The sequence below is a fragment of the Monodelphis domestica genome, chromosome 1 (assembly GCF_027887165.1).
Source record: "Monodelphis domestica isolate mMonDom1 chromosome 1, mMonDom1.pri, whole genome shotgun sequence".
NCBI lineage: Eukaryota > Metazoa > Chordata > Mammalia > Didelphimorphia > Didelphidae > Monodelphis > Monodelphis domestica.
In genome coordinates this window covers 206990447-207014087 of record NC_077227.1, presented here as the reverse complement: position 1 = coordinate 207014087, position 23641 = coordinate 206990447, and the positions used below count along the sequence as shown (strand labels likewise).

At 35.9% G+C, this 23641-nt stretch overlaps 1 protein-coding gene across 4 annotated transcripts in view; it reads left to right on the top strand.

Annotated features, from left to right (window-relative positions):
* Positions 1-23641, top strand: part of TP53BP1 (tumor protein p53 binding protein 1) — a 210370-nt gene that overhangs the window by 157355 nt on the left and 29374 nt on the right. For all 4 annotated transcript variants that reach the window (XM_056810349.1, XM_056810348.1, XM_056810351.1 and 1 more), the window contains one exon: positions 14740-15256. In XM_056810349.1, coding sequence (XP_056666327.1) covers positions 14740-15256 — 517 coding nt within the window. The remainder of the gene's footprint in view (positions 1-14739; positions 15257-23641) is intronic.

The window sequence follows — 23641 nt, the reverse complement described above, 5'->3', positions numbered from 1 at the left end:
TCCATGAACTGATGCAGAGTGAAAAGAGCAGAACCAAGAGAACATTGTACACAGAAAATGAAACATTGTGGAACAATTGAACGTAATGGACTTTGCTACTAGTCACAATGTAATGATCCAGGACAGGCCCTTTTGGGACTTAGGAGAAAGAATGCTATCTACATTAAGAGAAAAATAAAAACTATGGGAGTAGAAACACAGAAGAAAAACATGACTTATCACTTGTTTATCTGGGTACATGATTTGGGGTTCTGGTTTGAAAAGATTGCTCTATTGGAAAAATGAATAATATGGAAATAGGTATCAAGTGATAACCCAGTGGAATTGCTTATTGGCCCTGGAAGTGAGGAGGGAAGAAAGGAGGGAAAACATGGAAAATTAAAAAAAAAATTTTTTTTTAAAGGAAGATTGCCTGAGTAGAAGATAGCCTAGAAGGAGAAAAACTTGTGGCAGGGTTTCTAACCAGCAGGCTATTGCAATAGTGTAAAATAACAGTTTTGGCAATGGATTGAATATGTGTCAGTAAGTCAATAAACACGAATTAAGTGCCATGTACTGTGCTAAAAGCTGAAGATATACAGAAAAGCAAAAGATAGTTTGTGCCCTCAAGGAGATCATGATCTAATGGAAACAACAAGCAAAGCAAATTTATACATACAAGCTATATACATAATAAGTAGGAGATAAACCAAAGAGGGAAGGCACCAGAGTTAAGAGGAGTTATTTGGGGACGATGAGATTTTAATTGAGACTCAGTGGAAGCCAAAGAAACCATTAGGTGGACAGGAAGGAGGAGAACATCTCAGTTGTAAGAGACAACCAGAAAATACCCAGAGCCAAGAGATGGAATGTCTTGTTTGTGGAACAGTGAGGAGGCAAATGTCACTGAATTGAAGAGTCCATGATAGTACATGACAGTGTCAGAAGATTGGAAAGATTAGAGAGGAGCTAGGTTAAGAAGTGCTTTGAATACTTAACACAGGATTTTGTCTTTGATCCTGGAAGTAATAGGTAGCCACTGGAGTTTATTGAGTAAGAGAGGGTGTGTATGTGTGTCTGTGAGTGTGAGTGAGAGTGATCAGATCTGCACTTTTGGAAATCACTTTAGTGGCTGAATGGAGGAAGGATTAGAATAGGGAGAGACTTGAGACTAACAGACTCACAATTTGGCATGGGGTGATGAGGGCCTGTACCAGTGTGATAGCAGTGTCTGGAGAGATGTTGCAAAGGTGAAATTGACAGGCCTTGGCAACATTGATTATTGGGGGCTATGTGTGTGAGAGATGACTACTATTAGATTGCATACCTCAATGACTAGAAAGATGATATTGTCTTTGATCATAATAGGAAAGTTAGGAGTGAGGGAATGTTTAGGGGAAAGATAATGACCTTAATTTTGGATGTGCTTAGTTTAAGCTGTCTACTGAACATCCAGTTGGAGATATCTGAAAGGCTGCTGAGTTAACGCAAGATTATAGGTCAGCAAAGAAGTTAGAGCAGGAAAGGTAGATTCAAGAATCATTGGCATAGAAATGTTAATAAGCTCAATAGAGGTAATGGGATCACCTAGTGAAGTTGTAGAGAGTGAAGAGGCCCCAAGATGGAACCCTATGGGACACCTCCAGTCCGAGAGTTTGTTCTAAAAGAGGATACAGCAAGAGTTTGAGAAGTAGATAGGTAGGAGGAGAAGCATGAAAGAATGGTTTCCCAAAAACTCAGAGAGAAGGAAGTATCAAGGAGAATGATCAACAGTATCAAAGACTGCTGAAAGTTCAGTGGGAACGAGAATGAGAAAAGGCCATTGGCTTTGGCAATAAAGCAATTAATTGTAACTTTAGAGAGAGGAGTTTTGTGAAGTGATGAGGTCAGAAGCTACATTGTAATGAGGTAAGAAGAGTAGGGGGAGAGAAAGTAAAGGCACCTATGGATATGGCCTTGTTAGGGAGTTTAGCCTTTTAGGTCAAAAGAGTTTTATAGAACAATAGTTAACAAATTAGCAATGATGAAAGAATCAAATTGAAGCTTTTTTTTTTTTTAAGGGAGTAGAGAAGAAGCCAGTAGACTGAGAGGAGACACTCTATCGAAAGAGATTTTCAGTATTTGGTTAATCGTGATGAATAAGGCCAATTTGTAATGTGAGATTGGGGTGAAGGAGGAGATAGTGATAGATGGTTTCTCTGTGATAGAAGATAAGGAAGAGGGATTTCTGTGACTTCAACTTTTTTCTGTAAAGTTGGAGGCAGATTTCTCCACTTAAAGTGTAGGGGGGGGAAGGGGAGACCGTGGTGGATTTGAAGAAGGATGAAAGGTTTGAAAGACCTTCTGTCGAGAGTGTCTTGATAAGGAAAGTACAGAAGGATTACCTAACATGAATCTGGTCCCAGTTGAAGTTATGTAACATAAATCTATAGTGGACCTACATAAAATGATTGCAAATGTGCTTTTCTCCACATTTGTTCAGCAGCTCACGTGTAGGAACAAAGGAGAAGGAAGATGGGAGTTAGCTAAGGCTGGGACCTTGTTGTGTTGAGTATGAGTGTGAGAAGTTGAGGATGACATCTGGGTTGTGAAAGGGTCATGGTGTCAAGAGCAATAGAGGTTTCACAAATTAGACATATTATCACAAATATTAGCAATAATAGAAAGTTAGTAACTCATGACCTTATGTCTAAGGATGCAGGAGCACAATAAAAGTATATGCTTTAAGACCAGAGCTTAATGCTTAATGAACAGAAAATTTTTTTCTCATATTATTTGAACCTAGATGTCTTCATTACCTTTCACAGCTTCTTTGAGTCGCCTTTAAGAATTCCTAGACATTGAAGATTTAGGTGAATATTGTTAGAAATAAAGAAATCTCTGGGCCATGATTCTGGGCTGAAGATTCAAACTTTAATCGTCATATAGATGTACAACAGTAGTTTTATATTTTTTTGACAGTTGATTGACATAAGTCATTAACATGATAGATGGTACATAGATAGCATGGTAAGTAACATGCAATTGTGTTTGGTAACAAGGGATTGAAACATTTAATACAAAGTCAAAAGTTCAGTACCAAGGTTAAGATAAGAACCTTTAGTTAATCCTTCAAAACTGTCATACTACTTGGGTCAAAATAACCTTTCTTGGCCATAATACTCTGGGAAATCTATGGACATAAATCTTCAAAGGACCAAACACCTGAACTTGCCAAGGTTGTTTCCATATCATCTCATCAGGCCAGCTGTACACTCACCATTCCCAGTGAACATAGTCCCTTCTGCATGATTTCAGCTTCCCTCAATAACTACAAGACCTGAAGTTTTTATTCCTCCAACAGAAGCTCTTAATATATATATAGTTGCTATAATATTCTAATATATCTAATTATATCCTTTTTAATACTATGGTTAATATCCTGTTACAATTGATATCTTATACACAGTGTAATAACTGAGTAACTGAAAATTATAATTACAGTTAATTATCTAAAGGATCGTATATGATCACTTGGTTCATGATCAATAACATAAAGGCAATAAAACAATTTTCCTTTTAATCCCTTTGTGTACAACACACTCTGAAGTGTGTTGACTATAATTTCATTACACAAAGGTCAGTCTTTATATGTGCAATTCAGGACAGACATTGTTTTATCAGGATACAGAATACAAATGATCAATACAGAATACATGATCAATAATAATGCTAGATTACATTATTTTAAAATCAGATCAGCATTCTCTTATCTTTTCTTTTAATTATTTTTCAAACTTTTCAAAACATTGAAAATTGCTGCAGGACCCCAGTTATCAGTAACATGTCTCACAGCCTTGGAAACCAAGGACATTCCTAATTTTATATATTTTATAAGACTATAAGGTAGATATTTGCTGTTATTGGGAGTAATAGGGCATTCCTCAAGATTTACATATTAATGAATATCATTTTGTGGAATTCCTTTTTTTAAAAAACAGTCTCTATGGTATACAAACAAATGCCCCCAAAATCCAAATAGTAGGACACTCCCCACAGACCTGACAAGGCTCTGAACTTGGGGAAATTGGTGAATTATTAGGCACTACTTCAGTACTAAAAAATTCAGATGCTATATTATATGATGAAGAGGTGAACACTATTGGATATGGTTAATGCCTCTGTTTGAGTGACAGGTTTAATCAACATCTGGCATCTTGAACTAGATGGATTCAGGAAAGAAAATTACTCTTACAAATCAGAAAATGAATTCCAGATTGAGGGTTTTAATATGACATAGTCTAAGGCAGTGATGGCAAACCTTTTATGTCCCTTCCCTACCTCCCATCAGGAAGGAGGGAGAAAGAAAGTGTTCCCATTGGGTGCTGGGCAGAGGGGCAGGTGAAGTGAAAAAGATTTTCTCATTGCAGGTGAAGAGGGGGAGAGGAAGGTCCAAGGGTTCTGCTCCCCTCCACTTCTGCTGCCTGTTAGCTGCTGACCTTACCCCCTGTGTGTTCCCATTTGGATGCTGGGACAGGGGATGTGAAAAAATGTTGTCAGGCATGGTGGAGAGGGGGAGGGGAGCAGCCCTGCCTGAGGCCCCCTGCCTTTCCAGTAAAGAACTCTGGGAGTGGGGGTGGGAGGGAAGGCAGTGCATGTACCCACAGAGTGCTCTGTGTGCCATTGATTCATGATCATGGGTCTAAGGGAACAAACAAATTTTTGATAGAGCTAACAGTCACTTATTGGAAACAGAATATTCTGGTCTAAGATCCCTATATGGATTAGAATCAAATGTGTCACACCTAGGCTGTTCATATTTATGCCAGATAACTTCATCAGTATCATCCCTAGTTACATGAATCCTCATAACAGAAGGTTTTTTTGGTGCTTTAACTGACTTCAAGCAGTAATTTTAACAGCTAGTTACAATGAACAGAAACCTTCCACAACAGTTTAAACAACATATCAAAATGCAATATTCACAGAGAATGATAAACTTACCATGGTTAACAATTTGGAGATATCACTTTATATTGTAGGATCACAAATATCAGATAAATACACATGATTATCAATTTTACATAAATTAACACTGGCAACTTTCTTTGATGGCATAGACAGTATAGATGATGTTAGTCTTCCTATAAATAGACAGAAGCTACTGTGAGATACTAATCTGTAGCAACTTAGGCTGAGTTGAACAGGGACCCTTGAGGACGCTTTTGCTGTTGGTGGTTCAGGTTGGTGTTTTGCTACAGAGATTCAGGATTCACCACCCTTCTGCTTATGTCCTTAGATGACGTGACTTGCATCAATCTAGGAGGTCAACTGTAGAGAACAAAGATTTCTTCTGAAAATATCTGAAGTTATTAGAACAGCATCCTTTACCAGTGAAGAACTTACTCACTCTGTGATCAGCATACTGGATATTTTACTAAGCAGTGATTCAATTTAGAAAACTATTTTCAAAGTCTTATTTTAATTTACTACGATGGAAACTATTTATATGTTTAACAGTTTAAACCTGTTTAAAGGTTAATACTATAATTCCTTTAAGGTTAGGTCTAATTATCTCCATTCAACTCTTTTATTCAATTAAATCTCAATAATAAAACCATCTCTCACAATACTGAACAAGAAATTTATTTGCATAGGTATAACAAAAATACATCTTGCATTTAAAATCCTTACATGGAAAGAAGTTATAGAAGTTTCAAATATTTTACCTTCCACCTAACTTTTTAACATCAATTCTTAAGCTTTCAAAAATACAGAATTAATATATATTTAATATGTAACATTTATATATTATATTACAATTTACAGTAATAAAATAGTAATGTTTTATTTATATGACATAAATCATATACTAACATTTTAATGTTAATATAATTAATACAATAATATTAATAATATAATAAAAATACAGACAGGTTACAAATTACAAATTCACATTACAAATCCTACCATTTGAAGAAACTGTCATTTTAATCTCTTAATGGATCAGACTCATATACATTTTTCTCTACTGTTCCTTTATCAGGTGGATAAAATGCTTTGTTTTTTAATAACAGAGTTTGTTTTTAAAATAAAAGAAGAGTAAATAGGAGCATGATGTAATTATGATTAAACTAATGGAAAATTTGCAATAGTTAAAGTGACTTTATAACACTGCAGTATATACTATAATTCAGAATAAGCCCTTCACATTCAAATATAATTAACAGAAAACATTTCTAAATTACTTCAAGACAGAAATTTGAACATAGTACTAACCCAAGAAAGTTGATCAGAAACCTAAAATTTAACCACAGAATAATCACACTTAGGGATATGTATTTATAAAAGAAAGTAATTATTGGAAAACTTATTTAAAACATGATCTTAACAAACCCTTGAGGATGCAAAATTAAAATTCCATTGATGAAAATTCAGTCTTAAATCGCAAAACCTTTCGTAATGCCTGGGAATGCTTAAGTTTGTCAAACTTAAACCCCAGAATGTCACAATTTGCAAGCAGTGCTCGAAAGGTCTTATAATTAAACATTTTAAGGAAGTTCTAAGGAGCATCACAGACAATATTAAGTGTATGTTTATTAATTTTGCAATTAAAAATAACAAGGAAACCATGAAGAGTTTTCATAGAAATATTTATATAAAAAGATTTAGGTTTTGAAATAATTCCTTAAAATATAAGAATGATTTTAGTCTAAATTATTTTTTTAAAAACCTTACCTTCCATCTTGGAATCAATACTGTGTATTGGTTCCAAGGCAGAAGAGTGGTAAGGGCTAGGCAATGGGGGTTAAGTGATTTGCCCAGGGTCACACAGCTGGGAAGTGTCTGAGGCCAGATTTGAACCTAGGACCTCCAGGCTCTAGGCCTTGCTTTCAATCCACTGAACTACCCAGCTGCCCCATTCAGTCTAAATTTTAAAATGACATTTTAAACATTTAACTCTTGTGAGGTTTTTTTTTAAATGTGACTAATTTGGGTATTACTTTGAAAACTCAAACCTTAATTCACTTTGTTCAAAGTTCAAACTATTAATGAGATATTTCACAATGTCAAATTCTTTTAATTATTGCAGTTAACAATATGTTGATAGAATTTGCATTTCATTTAGCCTTTCATAATTTCATAACTTATTATAAATTGCTTAAATATTAGAACTAGTTTAGATGATCACAATAGTAATTATTCTTTTAGAAGAACACTCTTTTACTTTTGACACCAATATCAAATTAGGTCAAATAGTATCCAGTTAATCCTTTGTCATAAATTAGAACATTTCTATAATAAAAATTAGAAGTAAACCCTTTAAAAGAATAACTTTACAAGTATAACATGCTAACATTTATCAAATCTATGATCATTACAAAACATGAGATTATTGAAACTTGTACAACTAACAATACATAACCTCTGTAATCCTATAAAATCTGAAAGACAAATTGTAAATATTGAATTATGATTACATATTCAGAACCTGAAAGTTTTCTAAGTTTAGTACAATTAAGAATTAAGGTGTTACTTCAAAACAACATATATACTCATTTCTAATTTTGAAATAAACACAATTTAGAAAATCCAGTTGAGAAATTAAGTATTTCTCTCTTTGCCATATGATTAATTCATCATTAATTTTATATATGTCCTTTGTTTCTAATGTTTCAATGTGGCCAACATTGAAAAAGAGGAGAGAGGACATTCAGATATTGTATCAATTATTATTAAATATTTCTATTTTGGCTTATCAGACCAAAGCAATGCTAGGACATAAATCAGATAAAATACATCATACTGGTACCAAAGACACAAAAATTAAGTAAATTAGAGTATTCCCTTAATTTACCTCTCACTTGTTAAACTATCACTGCCACTGCTATTACTTTCTTCTATCATTACTGTCTCTGAGTTCCTCTCAAGAGAAAACATGAAGTATAGATCAAAAGTATAGACATATAGAACAAAAGTAGCAAATTTTGACAAAGCAGGCTCTTGTGGATAAACACACTTAACTTGAGAATCTCATGCAATTTTATCTCTTATTTCTTTGTTAGGGACTATTTATAGAGGATTATTTCTTTGCCTTAGACTTAAAAATGTAACCTTCCTCTTAAAGGGAATATAATCCTCTGTCATTTGGAATATAGAAGTTGAATAAAATAATGGAACTGAGGGGTTATTGTAGCCCATGTGGGGAAGATATTTCAAATAATTCTGCTCAGGATCTTAGCTCTCCTTGACTGAACTACTTTAAGTGAAGTTTTTGACTAAAATGGTTGTTTCCTCTCTTAAGAAGTTATCGTAAGCCTCTCAGTTCAGTAGCCTGGATTTCTTTAAGGATACCTTCCTGCTCTTTAAATCACTTATTTATAAGATTATATGCAATATATTTACAACAGTACTGAGTCATTAAGATAGCTTATCCTTTTAAAAAAATTTGAAGACTATTAAAAATACATATAAATATATACATATATATGTATATAGCCTATTGTTACCAAAATTTGACCCTGATTTTTTATATTATCAAAATCTAAGTCCCTAATTCAATGTTTTTTTTTTCTTAAGAAAAGCCAATCCTTTAGAATAGCTAGTTTACTTAAGAACAATGTGAAATTTACAGATTTCTTTTGAGGTACGTAGGCAATTTTATCAAATGAACAACTTTAAACTTTCCTCCACTTCTGGAGCTCAAGAATAACAAACACACACTTAACACACTTGGTTAAGAGTCCAGCAGAACTCTTACACAAATATTCTCTTCTGAGAAGGAATAGAAATATACAATCCCTGTGGGGCCTCTTTTTCTTGTCCCCTGCATGTGACTCACTACAAGTCATAGAGGACAGAGTAGTACTAATACTATATACACCAACAAGATAAGATTTAACACAACACAGCTTACCAAAAAATCACCCCTTAAGAGATGGGGCTGACTTTAGATTAGAGCAGCTGGGATCTTTAATGATTCTGATGAGTCAAAAGACAGAATCCCCTTAAAAGAAAAGCTCTTGATCAGCATCCCCAGTGGAATTTTTTTTCAAAGGATTTCAGAATCCTGAATCTTGTCCTCAGTCCCATCAGGTCGATGAACTGTGAGAAATAAAGAAATCTCTGGGCCATAGTTCTGAACTGAAGATCCAAACTTTAATTATGATAAATTAAAGCTGGAGGTCCCATCATGCTCTGTCTTTGGTAAGGACCTCATATAGTTATATAAGAGCACGTTTCATAGATTTTTGACAGTTAATTGGCATAAGTTATTAATACAGTAGAAGGTACATAGGATGGTAAGAAACCTGCAATGGTGTTTGGTAACAAGGATTTGTAACATTTGCTATAAAGTCCTAAATTCAGTACAAAGTTAAGATTAACTTTACTCCTTCAGAACTATCATACTACTTAGGTCACAATAACCGTTCTTGGCCATAATACTCTGGGGAGCCTATAATTGGCATAAATCCTCAAAGGACCAAACAATACCTGAACATGCCAAAGTTGTTTTCTTATGATCTCATTAGCTGTACACTCACCATTCCCAATGAACCCATCTCCTTCTGCATGATTTCAGTTTCCCTAGATAACCGAAGTTTTTATTCCTCTAACAGAAGCTCTTAATATATATATAGTTGCTATAATATTCTAATATACAAAACTATATCCTTTCTAATGCTGTGGCTAATATTTTATAATTATAATTGATAGACACAATGTAATTTTTAAAATTATAATTGCAGTTACTTATCTCTTAAGGATTACATGTGATCAATTGGTTCATGATCAATAATATAAAGGCAGTGAAACAGTTTTCCTTTCAGTATAGTTACATGGCTAAACTATAAAGCTTTTAAAGAACATACTTACTTTTAATAATTCTAGTACCAATTTACTTTGAGAATCTTATGTGAATTCATTAATCCTTATGTGTTTTAGTTTCCTAGTCTGTAAGATCAGAATATTGTGAAGTTTAATGTATTAATGCATATGAATTTCTTCTCATATATTAGAAGAAATGTCATAAGAGACATGATATCTTATTTGTATTATCACTTGGTGCTTGCTTTGTCTTGTGAAAAGGAAAACTGAGAGTCAAGCTTTTGTATTTCTGCCCACAGAGACTGAGGAACCATCAGTTAGAATGTGCCAGGAGAGGGAGTGGCAGTTGGAATAGAAGAGGCTTGTGGGAGAAACTGCTGAAAAGAAAGGTCTTTGCCCTGTGAACTCTGTAGAGTCAGGAGCTCTAGATCCCATCCTGTGGCGAAAAAGCCTTGCCTCCATTTCCCTTGTCTTGAAGAGAGAAGAAGCCTGACATCTTTAGATGATCAAAACAAGAAAGCAAAAGAACAACAACTGCTGCTGAAAGGGGCTGATCCCTTGACTTCACAGGGTCACCCCAAAGACCCTTCCCATTCCTTGACCTTCCCAAGAAGGACACTTGATATCTGTTTAGTTTAGGATAGTGTGATTAGAGAAAAAGGAGGAAAGAGAAGCTGAGGCTGAGCCATTTTGACTCAGCTGAAAGAGTACAAAGATAATCTATAGGGTCTCATATTCCCACAAACCTATCCTCCTCCTTTTATTACTTGAATTATTAAACAACTTTATATTGAAGAAATATGCAGTCAGATTCAAATCATAGAAGAACAAAGAAAGAGAGGGTGGTGAGCTAGGCTAGTCATTTAGGCTAAACAACAAAAGCCAATAAGGACAGTCATCCTGCCAGAAAAGTAGGACTTCTGGGTTTCAAATGCCAGCCAAGCCTTAAAAGAAATAAACTCCATTATTCCCTATAAGTCTATTCATTGAGACACTGACTCTGTCTTCCGTAACATCAGCTCAGGGGTACCTCTCCCTTTGCCATACCAGCCTTCCATATTCCCTCTGTCCCTTCACCTCCTCCATTCCTTGTTACAAACCCTTCCTTGTCCCCTTCCCAAAATTCTTACAGTTTTACTGACTTTTTTTTCCCCTTGATACTGAAGCACTGAAACTTGATTGCAGCATTCTAGGTGAGATGCCATTAGAGTTATATGAAGAATTGTAGCTTCAATCTCTATCATGCAATATCTTTATTTAAAAAAGAAAAAAAAACTATGAGTTAGGCATATTTTTATAATGTTTATTTTGGCAACAAACATTTTGTGACTTAAGGATTTTGTATTGTCACCAAAAATTCTTCTGATATTAGAGAAATTGAGAGTTGAATGGGACCTAAATATATACAGCACAGAATGGGAGTGATATCGGACACGTTTTAGATGAAACCATTTACCCATACCTCTGATTTGGTGACTTACCAAAATCATCTTTGAACATGAGAATTATCATTTAAATTGCTAGCCTAATGATTTAGGATGCTAGCAAAACAACCAATATGAATTCTTATGTTTCATCTCAGCAAATTAATGAGAAGGGTTATTATATAAAAAGATAACATTCTACCACACACAATAGCAATTCTCCAAAATAGCTAAGACCTGGAACAGAGAACTTCAGACACTGAAGACCATCATTGGGATAGTATATTTTGGATCTCAGTCAAAATACTTCTAATGTATTGGACAAAGACCTTCATTTGACATTAAGAACTTAGTACCTGGTTTTTAATGATCATTGCCTCCATCTCTACAGTTCAAGTATTACAACTTGATGTTCAGTGGTTGATTGTTTACTTGTTTCTAAATATCACATTGCCCAAACATACCTAATATCTGATTTCTTGTCTTTTCAAGTCTCCTGGCTTTTCACTGCTGCCAGAAATAATTAAAACCGATGTCCTCATTTTCTTTTGCCTTCTAGGGAAGCCAAGAAAATAATTTGTTGGCATAATTGTTGACCACCATTCATTATCTCTCAAAATTCACTCTCTCTCAAAAAATAAATTCAGACATCTTTAATACTCTCAGGAGATGTAATCTATTATTGAAATAAATAAATGTAGAAGATGCGAGCAAGAAAAAAGCCTGATAGTAATATAATGTGGACTCAGATCTTTATGCTTCTCCTTTCTTGGTACTATGTACCTAGGCTCCTCAACGGGAATAGTATAATAATGTTAACTACTCCTTAGCAAATAACCTCTCTTACAGAGAAACTGCTAACTGAACCACTGAAAAAGATTTTCTATTCATGGTATTATATATCATGAATGCAAGTTTTGAAATTGTATTTTCCACTGTTTTTATTTTAGATCAGATCAACAGATATTTACTCAGTATTGTGTTTAAGGTCCTATGCTAGCCACTATGAAGAATACAAAGAAATAAAAAAAATAGGCCCTCTCTTCAACTGTCTAGTTAGGTGTTATAATCCAGTTTTACTTGAAAATACAGAAAGGAAGTTGGCACATTCTGCTTTAATGATAAGCACCCCAAAAGGCTATATATTCCTTGAATTTTACCATCTTTACAACATATTTAGATTTAAAACCTAAAAAATATGCTCGTTTTTCATTTTCTACTAATACCAAAAAGTACTAAGAAAAAGATAAAACTCAATTTTTGATTGGAATTTGGTTATTATGGATTCTTTGTTATTATTTGCTGAAATTAAGCAAATGAAGTTTATATTTAGAAGGAACAATGTAAAACCAATCTATATCTGACACTGTGTCTATATTCACAAAATTCAATTTCTAGCAGATCTGGATAATTTTAACTCCAAAATACTTTTACCTAAAATATCCCAAATAATTAAAACAGACTTACTCTGCTAATTTTGTGAAGTATATATAGTTAATTTAACTAGCATTCTTCCTTATTTCTGGGATACTATCTGAGAATTTCTTTCCATTGTTCAACTCCTACATTAACTTTAATAATTTTTAGGAATATTTTTGTTTTTAAGTATTTGTGATTTTAAAGCCCTTATAGTAATAGTACCTAATCTAAATGTTTCACATTAATAGCTGATCCATGGGCTTCTTGTATAGAACCCTAAAAGACAAAGTCATAAAAGTTTTCACATTTACCTGACTAAATAATTTGCTTATTATCCAGGTGTCTATCAGCTATCTCATCTCCAATTTGACAGGTGTTCCCATGTAGATGGGGATTTAATGATAGTGAATCCTTTGTTCTTTAATGCAACCTTGAACATTTATGCAGAGATAGTTATTTACCATCTGCTGCTATCTTTATCGTTTGTTTCTTTTCAGTACCTTCTACATTTTTGTACCAGTCACATATATCACAGTTTTGCATTAATTGTACTTGTCCTTTTGGTCCAGGACTTTTGATATTAATCTGATGAATGTACTATAGACAAGGAAGATTTTATTTAGTTTTATTGTTATATGGGTGATAAAAATAACATCTTTGCAGCCTTTTAAGAGCTAAGTTATCCAAAGGTGATTAGTTTTAGCTTTACTACTAGTATTATTGCTGCTGCTGCTGCCACCATCACCACCACGATTTATATAATGCTTTAAGTTTTACAAAACTCCTTACATGTTATTTCATTTAATCCTCACCATAACCCTATGAAGTAAGTGATACAGTTATTACCATTTTTCAGATGAGGAAACTGAGGTTAGACAGATTAGGTGATTTGTCTAGGGCCACATTTTGTGATTAGGTGATTTGTCTAGGGCTGGTAAATGACTGAGGCAGGTTTCAGACTCAGGTCTTTCCTGACTATTAAGTGCAACATCATAGTTATTGAACCACTGTTAACTGATTTATATTTCAATTTAGCCTATAGATATAGATATACACCCATATTTTGAATGTATATAGTAATTTTACAAGTCTCTTCTAGCAGAATGTGAACCCCTTAATTATTACAGGGACTTCTCTTGCTTTTCTTTGTATCCTCAGAGCTTAACATATGGTGAATATTAGGCTCTTAAGCAGTGCTTTTTGATTTGACTGCTATAGCTGTCAAAGCTGGACGCTTAGCTGTAACTTAAAGCTTTTAAAATTGGGTCCTTATCCCAAAAATAAGCATTGGGTTTGACTAGTACTGTAAAAATAGAAGCATTTAAAAATAATAAATACTACTAATTAACTAATAAATATCCTAATGGATCGGTGATATTCCATTCAGTCATGCAGATAGCAACCCATCTATGATTGCTTGTCCTTTGTGGCCTATATCTATGTCATCTCATTAACACCTAAGGGCAGCTAATAAAAGGAAAACCAAAAATATCCTTATTTGTTTATGAAGTGTGAGCCTAAAGCAAACCTGAAGGAAGTTTAGATTCCTAAAAGAATTAGAAACATTAATTTGTGCACAAAAATCATGCTTTGATATATTTCTTTTGAAAAATAAGTTTATGTTATTGATTGTTAAGAAATTCACTGCTGTTTTCTTGTGTTTTGTTTGCCAGTAGTATTGAGTTCATAGATAAAAATGGAAAACATTTTGCAAAAATAGTATTGTTATGTTGGATTAATTGTGAACTCATTCTTATTTCACAGGAGCAGCTACTTAAAGTCATGATATAGAACTTCATAAACAAAATTACCAGTAACAACAATCATGTTGCCACTACCTGCATTTCACGTGGTGGAAGTAGTCTGGGCACTTTCACATTTTCTTATTTGGTGAAAAATATTGGAACTCGGGTTTACTGGACCTACTTTATATATTTTAGTTTCACATTGCAGTGAATGGGACATGGTGTGTGCTTATGCTGTAATAGTAATATCACAGGAATGGAAGGGGGTGTGGAGCACTTGTCATAATTAAAGGGGACTTGTCTTTTGGATCTTGATTCAACACATCAGTTAACTTATATGATCTCTTTGTGTGGTTGGTTTTCAGGGGAGATTTATTTAATTTCCCAAGCACTCAAGAAGTAGAAGATGAAAAAATGGAGGAAGACCCTAGCCCCTGGCCCTGTCAAGAACAACCTGTCAAGGACACTTCTCATATTGAGGCCTCTGTTTCCCCAGCCACACAACAGACAGTCACACAAGTGTCATCCAGTCCAAAAGGAAATACTGAGATGGATGTGGCAGGAGATCAAGAAGAAGAATCAAAAATCAGTCAGGACAAACACAGTAAAGTCTTAACTACAAGCCCAGGAACTAAAGGGGAAAATATTAGGCCCAATACAAATAATAAAGAAGTTCAGACAACAGAATATTCCCTTTGGACCCCAACTGTTGTTTCAGTAGCAACACAAACCATGAAAGGAGTGTGTGAACAGGTAGAAGTGGGAACCAGCATGGCTGACCAGAACCTTGGGAGGCAAGACGCTAAGGTACAGACTGAAAGGAGAAGTGCTGAGAAACCAACAAATATCTCAGGAGATGATACTGACTCTTTGCATAGCCAGGTAAGAAAAGGTGTGGGGGTTTCCTGGGAATCTTCTAAACTTTGTAATTTATTGGTTAATAATCATGTAATTCAACTGAGAAGATAAGTCTTGGCAATATGTTTCCTGTAGAGCATCAGGGATGTTCTCAAGAATGGAGGTGGAGTGGGAGATATTAGAACTATAGATAATCTGTAGTGTTACAGAGAAAACTGAACAGTATTTGAGTTTAAGTAGATCTCCTTTTTCTTGAAAGAGGTGGTTAGGTCAACAATCTGGACCCTATTGTAAGTCTCTCAGTATATTGTTGCCCTGAGGATCTTCCTGTCCCTTAATCACCTATCAGGACTTAAATCTTTTTCCCTATAGTTCCTGGGAATCCTTTTTGTGGGAATGTGTTGCTAAAGGGTTGGAAGAGATGCTGTTCGTAAGCAATAGGAACACAAGTAATAGGAGCAAAAAGAAGAAAGGAATGGAGACTGTGGAGGAGAAAGTAAGATTTATAGTGGGAGGGAAAGTATTAGGGACTGGTAGGAGTAGGGGTGGAGGAAGAAATCTCAGACTAATAATAAATAAGATGGTAAAAAATAAAATTATATAAAAATGGTTGTAAAGCGAGAAATTTAGGTTAGGAAATAAGAAAATAAATTTTAAAGATTCTCTTGCGTGGCTATGGGGTCCTTGAGAGGAAAACAAATGGAAACAGCTGATAGCATATAGCTGATTCTCTATCAACAAATAAGTTAAAGGTCATCTTCACTTTGGGTCTGTGTAGAAAAGATTTCTAAGCATAATCATTTCATCAGGGGGCTTCTCTGGGGCTCCTGTGTTGAGCTCTAACACAGTCCTAGATAATTTGCCTCTTTCGGAGTAAAGTGCACAAGGTATTATAAGACTTCTTTACTGCCTGTGGAAATGCCTGGAAAAAGAGGGCCTGGTGCTGGTCCAAAGCAGTGTACTCTGTTTAAAGAGTATGATGGTTTTGACAAACTTGGAGTAGATCAGTCATGGTAAAGGGAGATTACCATGTGAGTCCCCTGTTTTGTGTCTTGTTAACGGCATCTTGGTGTTAGTTGAATCCTATAGTTTAGTAATTTATTCCAGAGGTCTATCCAGCGACCTCTGAGGACCAGGGTCTGTCTGCCCAAGTATGACATCACGGTCAGATAAATGAGATGAGATACACCGTGCATTCAGTCCACGTACATAGGTATTACACACAGTGCTCTGCCATAGTACTGTGGTATGTTTATTATATAGATTTTTGGTACATACACATAATTCTCTACATATGTGACATTCTACCGTTTGATTGAATATTATCAAATCACCTAAACAACACTCTTGTGATGTTACTACAACAAAGAATTCTGTGATCATTTACCAGGTTTCTACAACACTCTGTGATAGATATGATTAATGTGAATAAAGCCATTTGTAGGTTAGTACTCCTTGACCTGAGAGGATCATTGTGCTTTTGGTCAGCTTTCACTATCCATCATAATTGCTTGGGAGATGAACAACAAAACATATTCGTATCTAGGTGTGAGGACTTTAGGCAGACCAATTTTGGGGTTTTCCTCAATTTACAAGTTCTCTTTTTCTTCTGTTACTATGAAATGCCTAGCAACACTGCTTGGCTTCTGTTCCAACAAAATTGGAGTGTGGTAACTGTAGGACAAGATTCATTATAGTATTCAACCTTTCAGCTGCTGTTTATTATAGGGCCTTTGTGCTTGAGAAAGGAGAGTTATGGGCAGTAATCTTTGGGCTTTTATTCTGTAATTGCAATCTTTCTGGGGTAATAACCAAGGGGGCTTAAAGTAGGGTATATATTTATTGATCCTATAAGTATTTGTTCTCATGTTATTTCTCCTGTATTATCCTCTCCTGGGAGAGAATAATAATCATAACAAGTCCACTAGTGGGGAAAATTTGGGGAAAGAAGTCACAAAGGGGGATCAGCAGGGGGCCTTCATTCTGGGGTCTGCTTTGCTGACCTTCCTTCCTTGGACTGTGACCTTGTCAAACAGTTGGGGTATGATGGCCTTCAGCAATTTATGTCTATTTTTGAGATTTGGAAGTATGGTATGGTAGATGGAGAGCCTGCCTTGGGTTTGATCTTGACTTCTGACACATTCTAGCTTAGTTACTCTGTTTAAGTCTCTTAAATTTTAAGTATATTTGGCAACCCCATAGGACTGTAAATTTCAAAATAGTTGTGTGTCTGCATAAGTAGAGGATATTTGCATTCTTCAAGTTGCTTACATATATGAACTTATTGGTTTAGATAAAAAAGTTACCTATTTCTCTCTTTTTCTCTCCATTCCCCCTAACCCCCCAAAAAAATCTCGACCTATGATTTCATTGGTGTGCAGAACTTTCAGTGAGAAAATTTCTCATACCAATAGTAAGGATAATATTGAAACTGTATCTGTATTTGTATAGTCTCTTCTTATTTGTTGGTAAAAAGGTCAGGTGATTGATGAAGGTGAGCCTTAATAACTGAAGATGAGCAGTTGTTAGGCTCGTGGGCCTAGTAAATAGACTGGCTGTAAACAATCTCAGAGACAGATATATAAAATAACCTCTATTTATTAAAACTTAAAAAGGATTAAAGGGTTGTAGGAAAGGTAAAAAGTTTAATAGGATATATCTCTAATACTAATAGGGTAGTACCTCACAACCACACCCAGTTCAAGGGCCCTCACTTCCCTCTGGTAAACCAGACCTGCTCTCATTCACTGCTTATCTGCTTATAACCCAATTACTACCTAAATAAAACCTATTTCTAATACCTTTATAAAATTATATGTCTTAAAAAAAATACTATCTCAAGATGCTATTTCTTCAACTGCTGTACTGTCAGCCTAGCCAAAAGTTGCTTCTGGTTGAGGCAGGAATGGCTACCTGCCTGGATAGGCCAAAGCCTGTCCTATCTCTGCTTTCTCACAGAGATCAGAGAAAAAGATCTTCTTTTTTTCTTTCAGTCAGTCTTTTTACTTCAGCTACTACCAAACAGTCACCTCTCTCTTCCCAAACTGCCAATCTGATATTCCCAAGAGTTTCACAGGGAATTTGCCAGAGAGCTAAGAGAAAACTGCCTTCCTGACCTTGCTTAGCCCAGAGAGCCCAGAGAGAGTAGAGTGACAGTTGAAAACTTCCAACTCTTATATCCACCTGAGAATTCTAGCAGCAGCTTTGGCTTCAATTTCTTTTTTTTGTTGTTTTTTTTTTGTTTTTTTTAATAGTATTTTATTTGATCATTTCCATGCATTTTTCATTAAAGACAAAGATCATTTTCTTTTCCTCCCTCCCACCCCCCATGGCCGACGTGTGATTCCACTGGTATCATAAGTGTTCTTGACTTGAACCCATTGCCATGTTGTTAGTATTTGCATCAGAGTGTTCGCTCCGAGTCTTTCCTCTGTCATGTCCCCTCAGCCATTGTAGTCAGGCAGTTGCTTTTCCTTGGTGTTTCTATTCCCTCAGTTTGTCCTCTGCTTTTGGATAGTGTTTTTTTCTCCTTGATCCCTGCAGATTGTGCAGGGACATTACACCACCACTAACGGAGAAGTCCATTACGTTCGATGATACCACAGTGTGTTTGTCTCTGTGTACAATGTTCTCCTGGTTCTGCTCCTCTCACTCTGCATCACTTCCTGGAGGTTGTTCCAGTTCACATGGAAATCCTCCACTTTATTATTCCTTTGAGCACAATAGTATTCCATCACCAACATATACCACAATTTGTTCAGCCATTCCCCGATTGATGGGCATCCCCTCATTTTCCAATTTTTGGCCACCACAAAGAGCGCAGCTATGAATATTTTTGTACAAGTCTTTTTGTCCATTATCTCTTTGGGGTACAAACCCAGCAGTGCTATGGCTGGATCAAAGGGTAGACATTCTTTTATCGCCCTTTGTGCATAGTTCCAAATTGCCCTCCAGAATGGCTGGATCAGTTCACAACTCCACCAGCAATGAATTAATGTCCCTACTTTGCCACATCCCCTCCAGCATTCATTACTTTCCATAACTGTTTGGCTTCAATTTCTAAGCTGGGCCTAAGACAATCTGAAAGGATAACAGGATTCCCTCCTGTCACTCATTTATAAAATCCAAATACCTAATTTTATCCTGAATAATTCCCCCTTGCGATCCTATGGGTAGATGAAATCTACCCCCTTTGGATTGTAGTTAACCATGTAATTCCTAATCTATTCCTAAACTACTTATACTATTTCCCCCCAAAAGAAAAAACAACAGTCCTTATTTTAAGCTTACCTTACTCTCTTTACTAAGCTGTGCTTAATCTTAACTAATGTATGCTAAGGATAAAAGAATTTTAGGAAAAAGAAAATAAAGCAAGGAAAATACTTGCAACATGCAAGTCCAAATATTACAATTACAAAAACCCAGAATTCAATATTTGCAAAGTACAGTAACAAAACAACAAATTTGTAGCCTATGCTGTTATAGAAAACAAAGCCTATGCAAATATTCAAATTTCATTTTACAAATCCTATTGGAAAAAAATTTCAAACCAAACTCTTTAACTATGCTAAAACACTATACTAATACAGAAACCAAAAATTGTCTACAATAAACTCAAAATTAACTTGCAATGCTTAGAAAATGAAGAATCTTTTAAGAAACTAACTATGCACAAATATACAGATATGTATAAATTTATATGTTTTGTCCATGCTATTTACATATTTTACATGCTATGTACAATATAGAATCACCTATTAGAAAGATATAACACCCCTTGGAGTCAGTATAGAAAACCTTAAAGATTTTCTTGTACTAAAGATATGAAATTTCCTTTGATGTTATCTCAGAGGAAGATATGAAATCCTCTGAGATAAGACCTTATTCTATAATGTTCATACTTATTGTCATACTTCTATGATAAAGAGATTAACTCATATTCATTTATATTGTCATGAATACTTATTACTGAGTTATGTTGTGTCAGAAATTATTATAAGTGTGTCCTTTATGTTAATGTTCTTGTGAACTAAATACTTACAAATTTGTCCTTTGTATACGGACCTCTGTGTTACACGAGTCCATCTGTCATTAACATGCAAAGAAGCATCTTCAATCTTCTGTTCTCCTGTTCCAGTCTGCATTGCTGTCAGTGTTCATTGTTGTTTGCAATTGTGTTGTCAGTGTGTTATGTGAATCAGCTGAGTATTCTTACAGTTCATAGACAGTGTGTTGTCCTCTTCTTGTTTTCTTTGACCTTGTTCTTGTGCCATTGTGGCTGTGCTGTTGATGTTGCCGTTATCATTGCCACTGTGATCCTTGTCTCCTCAGCCTCAATCAACCTCTTCACCTGCAGACACGTTGTCTGAAGTAAATCATCTCCTGCTGCTTTCTTTTCATGGGAACAGTGGACCCACACTATCTTTTCCTGTACCCTGATTGCTAAAGGTGTCATGAGATATGGAAAGGCCCCTCCCAAGTGTGTTGCACTAGTCCTGTTAAAGTTTTTAATATATACTAGATCTCCTGGTTGAATATTGTGTAGTGTGAAGTCTAATGGCCCTGTTTGTACTAATGTCCCCATTTCTTGTAGTTCTTTGACCCTGTGTTGCAGTTCTGATATATTCAGCAGTTTTCACATCTTCCCCTAGCCTAGGCATGAAAGCTAGTATAGAAGTCTTTGCCTGCATTGGAGAATGTCCATAGAGAATCTCCTAAGGTGAAATGTGTAAGTCCCCTCTTGGCCTTGTCCTTAGGTAGAATAAAGCTATTGGTAATATTTCTGGCCACTTCACGTGGGTCTCTTTACACAGTTTCTCTACCATAGATTTTACTTTCCTGTTCATTCTTTCCACCTTTTCAGAACTTTGAGGATGGTAAGGAACCTGGGACTTTGGTGTTATCCCAAAATTCTTATAGTTCTGCTTTAAAATCAAGTCTGTAAAATGACTCACTCTATCAGAATCAATTCTCATTGGTATCCCAAATCTAGGTATGATCTCTCTCAATAGAATCTTTGCTACAAAACTTGTTGTGTTCTTACTAGATGGAAACACTTTGGGCCACTGAGTTAGTTGGTCAGCAATCACCAAACAGTATTTGAAACTTCCTAATTTTGCCATATGGATATAATCTATCTGTAGATGTTCCAATGGTGTTTAAGATGAAGGACGACCCTCAAAAGCTTTCTGTGTTATACTGTTGGCACAACGAACAAGCTGAGCAAACTTTTGATGCAATTCTGGTAATACCAGGAGCAATCCATGTTCTCTTAACCTTATCTATGATAGCCTGTGTCCCAAAATGATCTTTGGCATGCATGGCTTGTGTGGAAGAGGCATACATACAAAGGACAGAAGCTGGAGATGGATCAGCTGTCAATCAATAGAAAATTCCATTTGGAATGTGACTGGGAAACAGTTGGAGGCAAGATCCAACTGATGGACTGGATTTGAAGGTCTTTGGGCTTTCTGGCTGACTGAAGGAAGAAGCTGGGTTTATCTCTGGGACTTGGGATAATCAAGTTGGAGGTGGCCTGGCTGATTTGAAGGCAGAAGAAGAAGAAGGACAATTGTCCATATATCTCTCTCTGACTGGCTCTGTTTCATGCTAGTGACTGAATTGCCATTTCTCTCAATATCCTCCAACCCAACACTCACTGTACATAATAGGGATATCCCACCCTCTTACCTCCATCCTCCACCCTTGTCCTATCTTCCCCAGATAAACCCCTTGTTTGACAAAGAAGATTTAAGAACTATTTCATTGAAACCTCACAGCTCACACTGAGTGATTTGAGGGAAGGGGGTAGGGGAGGCTGAAAGACTTCTGAAGAGGGAGGTACAAAAAGGGAGGAGGTTAGGCAAAAGAAGATAACTATCTGATCCATTAGTTATCTAGTATCCATCAAATATACCCTCAAATATCATCTATTGCACTTGATAGATATGAATGTAAAATGACCTAGGGAGACTAGGTTTTCCCACAGATGCTATCCAGATACCATTTTGCTGTGTGGCTTTGAAATTCTTTTTTTTAAAGAGTTTTTTATTTTAACTTTATTTTATTGATTAATTAAGAAAAATTTTCCATGGTACATGATTCATGTTCTTTCCCTCTCTTCCTTCCATCCCCTTCCCATAGCCAATGAGAAATTCCACTGGGTTTTACATGTGTCATTGATCAAGACCTATTTCCATATTATTGATATTTGCACTAGGGTGATTGTTTAGAGTCTACATCCCCAATCATATCCCCATCAACCCATGTGATCAAGCAGTTGTTTTTCTTCTGTGTTTCTGCTCCCCAGTTCTTCCTCTGAATGTTGTGAGATTTAAAATAGTGAAGCCCATAAAATGTAGTGAGTTAAAATGGTGGAAGATATAAATTGTGATAGATATAAGAGAGGGTGAGTAAATTTGACTGCAGAAAATGTTTCACTACAGTGTCTTGGTTTTTAAATCAAATATAAGGTGGTCGCCAGGGAAATATTCCCAATTATTCAAATCCCCAAGTCAACTGGGTTTTATAGAGATTTTTAATTAATAATATAACGAGGAATTAGAGAAAGAGAGAAAGAGTAGGAAAGGAATAATTATGAAGGGCCTCAAGCCAATATGGCCTAGACCTGAGTCTTAAGAGAGAGAATCAGTCAATCAGTCTTTTAACACTCACCACAAGGTCTGCCTAAACAAGGATTCTAGTGACACCAGGCCAGCTCCATCTCAGCTGACTTCACCAGAGAGAGTTCCAAAGGGCCTCTCTCCAGAGCCTCCAGAGGGACAGAGTCCCCTCAGAGGAGCTCCAGAGAGATCTCCTTAGAGATTGTCCTCCAAGAGCTTCCCTTCTCCAGAGCCTCTCTCAAGAGATTCTTCCTAAGCGATCCTCATCATAGATCCTCCAAAAGGATTTCTTCCAAAAGGATATCCCTCGAGAGATTCTGCTTTTTCTGATATAGGGGTTTTTCTCCCATGTCACCTCCCCAAGCCCCTACATCTACCAATCACTGTAGACGCTTTCCAAAGGACTGCCCATCTAAATTCCTGCTAAGTCAACCAATCTCCTCAGCAAGTCTGAATCAGAAAAAACACAGCTGAGTCAACTAATCTCATCAAGAGAAAACTTGCCCGACTCTTTTAGGTACCTAGCATCCCATTGTATCAATTCTAAAAACAGGCCTGGCTCAAAGAACTCCTTGCCTTATTATAAGCATGGGTCCAAGTACTTTCATTGTTTAGCAAGGAGTTTTCTCTCCTAAAGCAGTCTTAAGTACGGGTAGAGTAGGGGTCCTCCCATAGCAAGGAGTTTTCTCCCCTAAAGCAGTCTTAAGTACGGTTGGAGTAGAGGTCCTCCCATTTCTGATCCTGGTGAGTTCTCACATCAAAATGGGGAATGTTTCTCAGTAGGGAA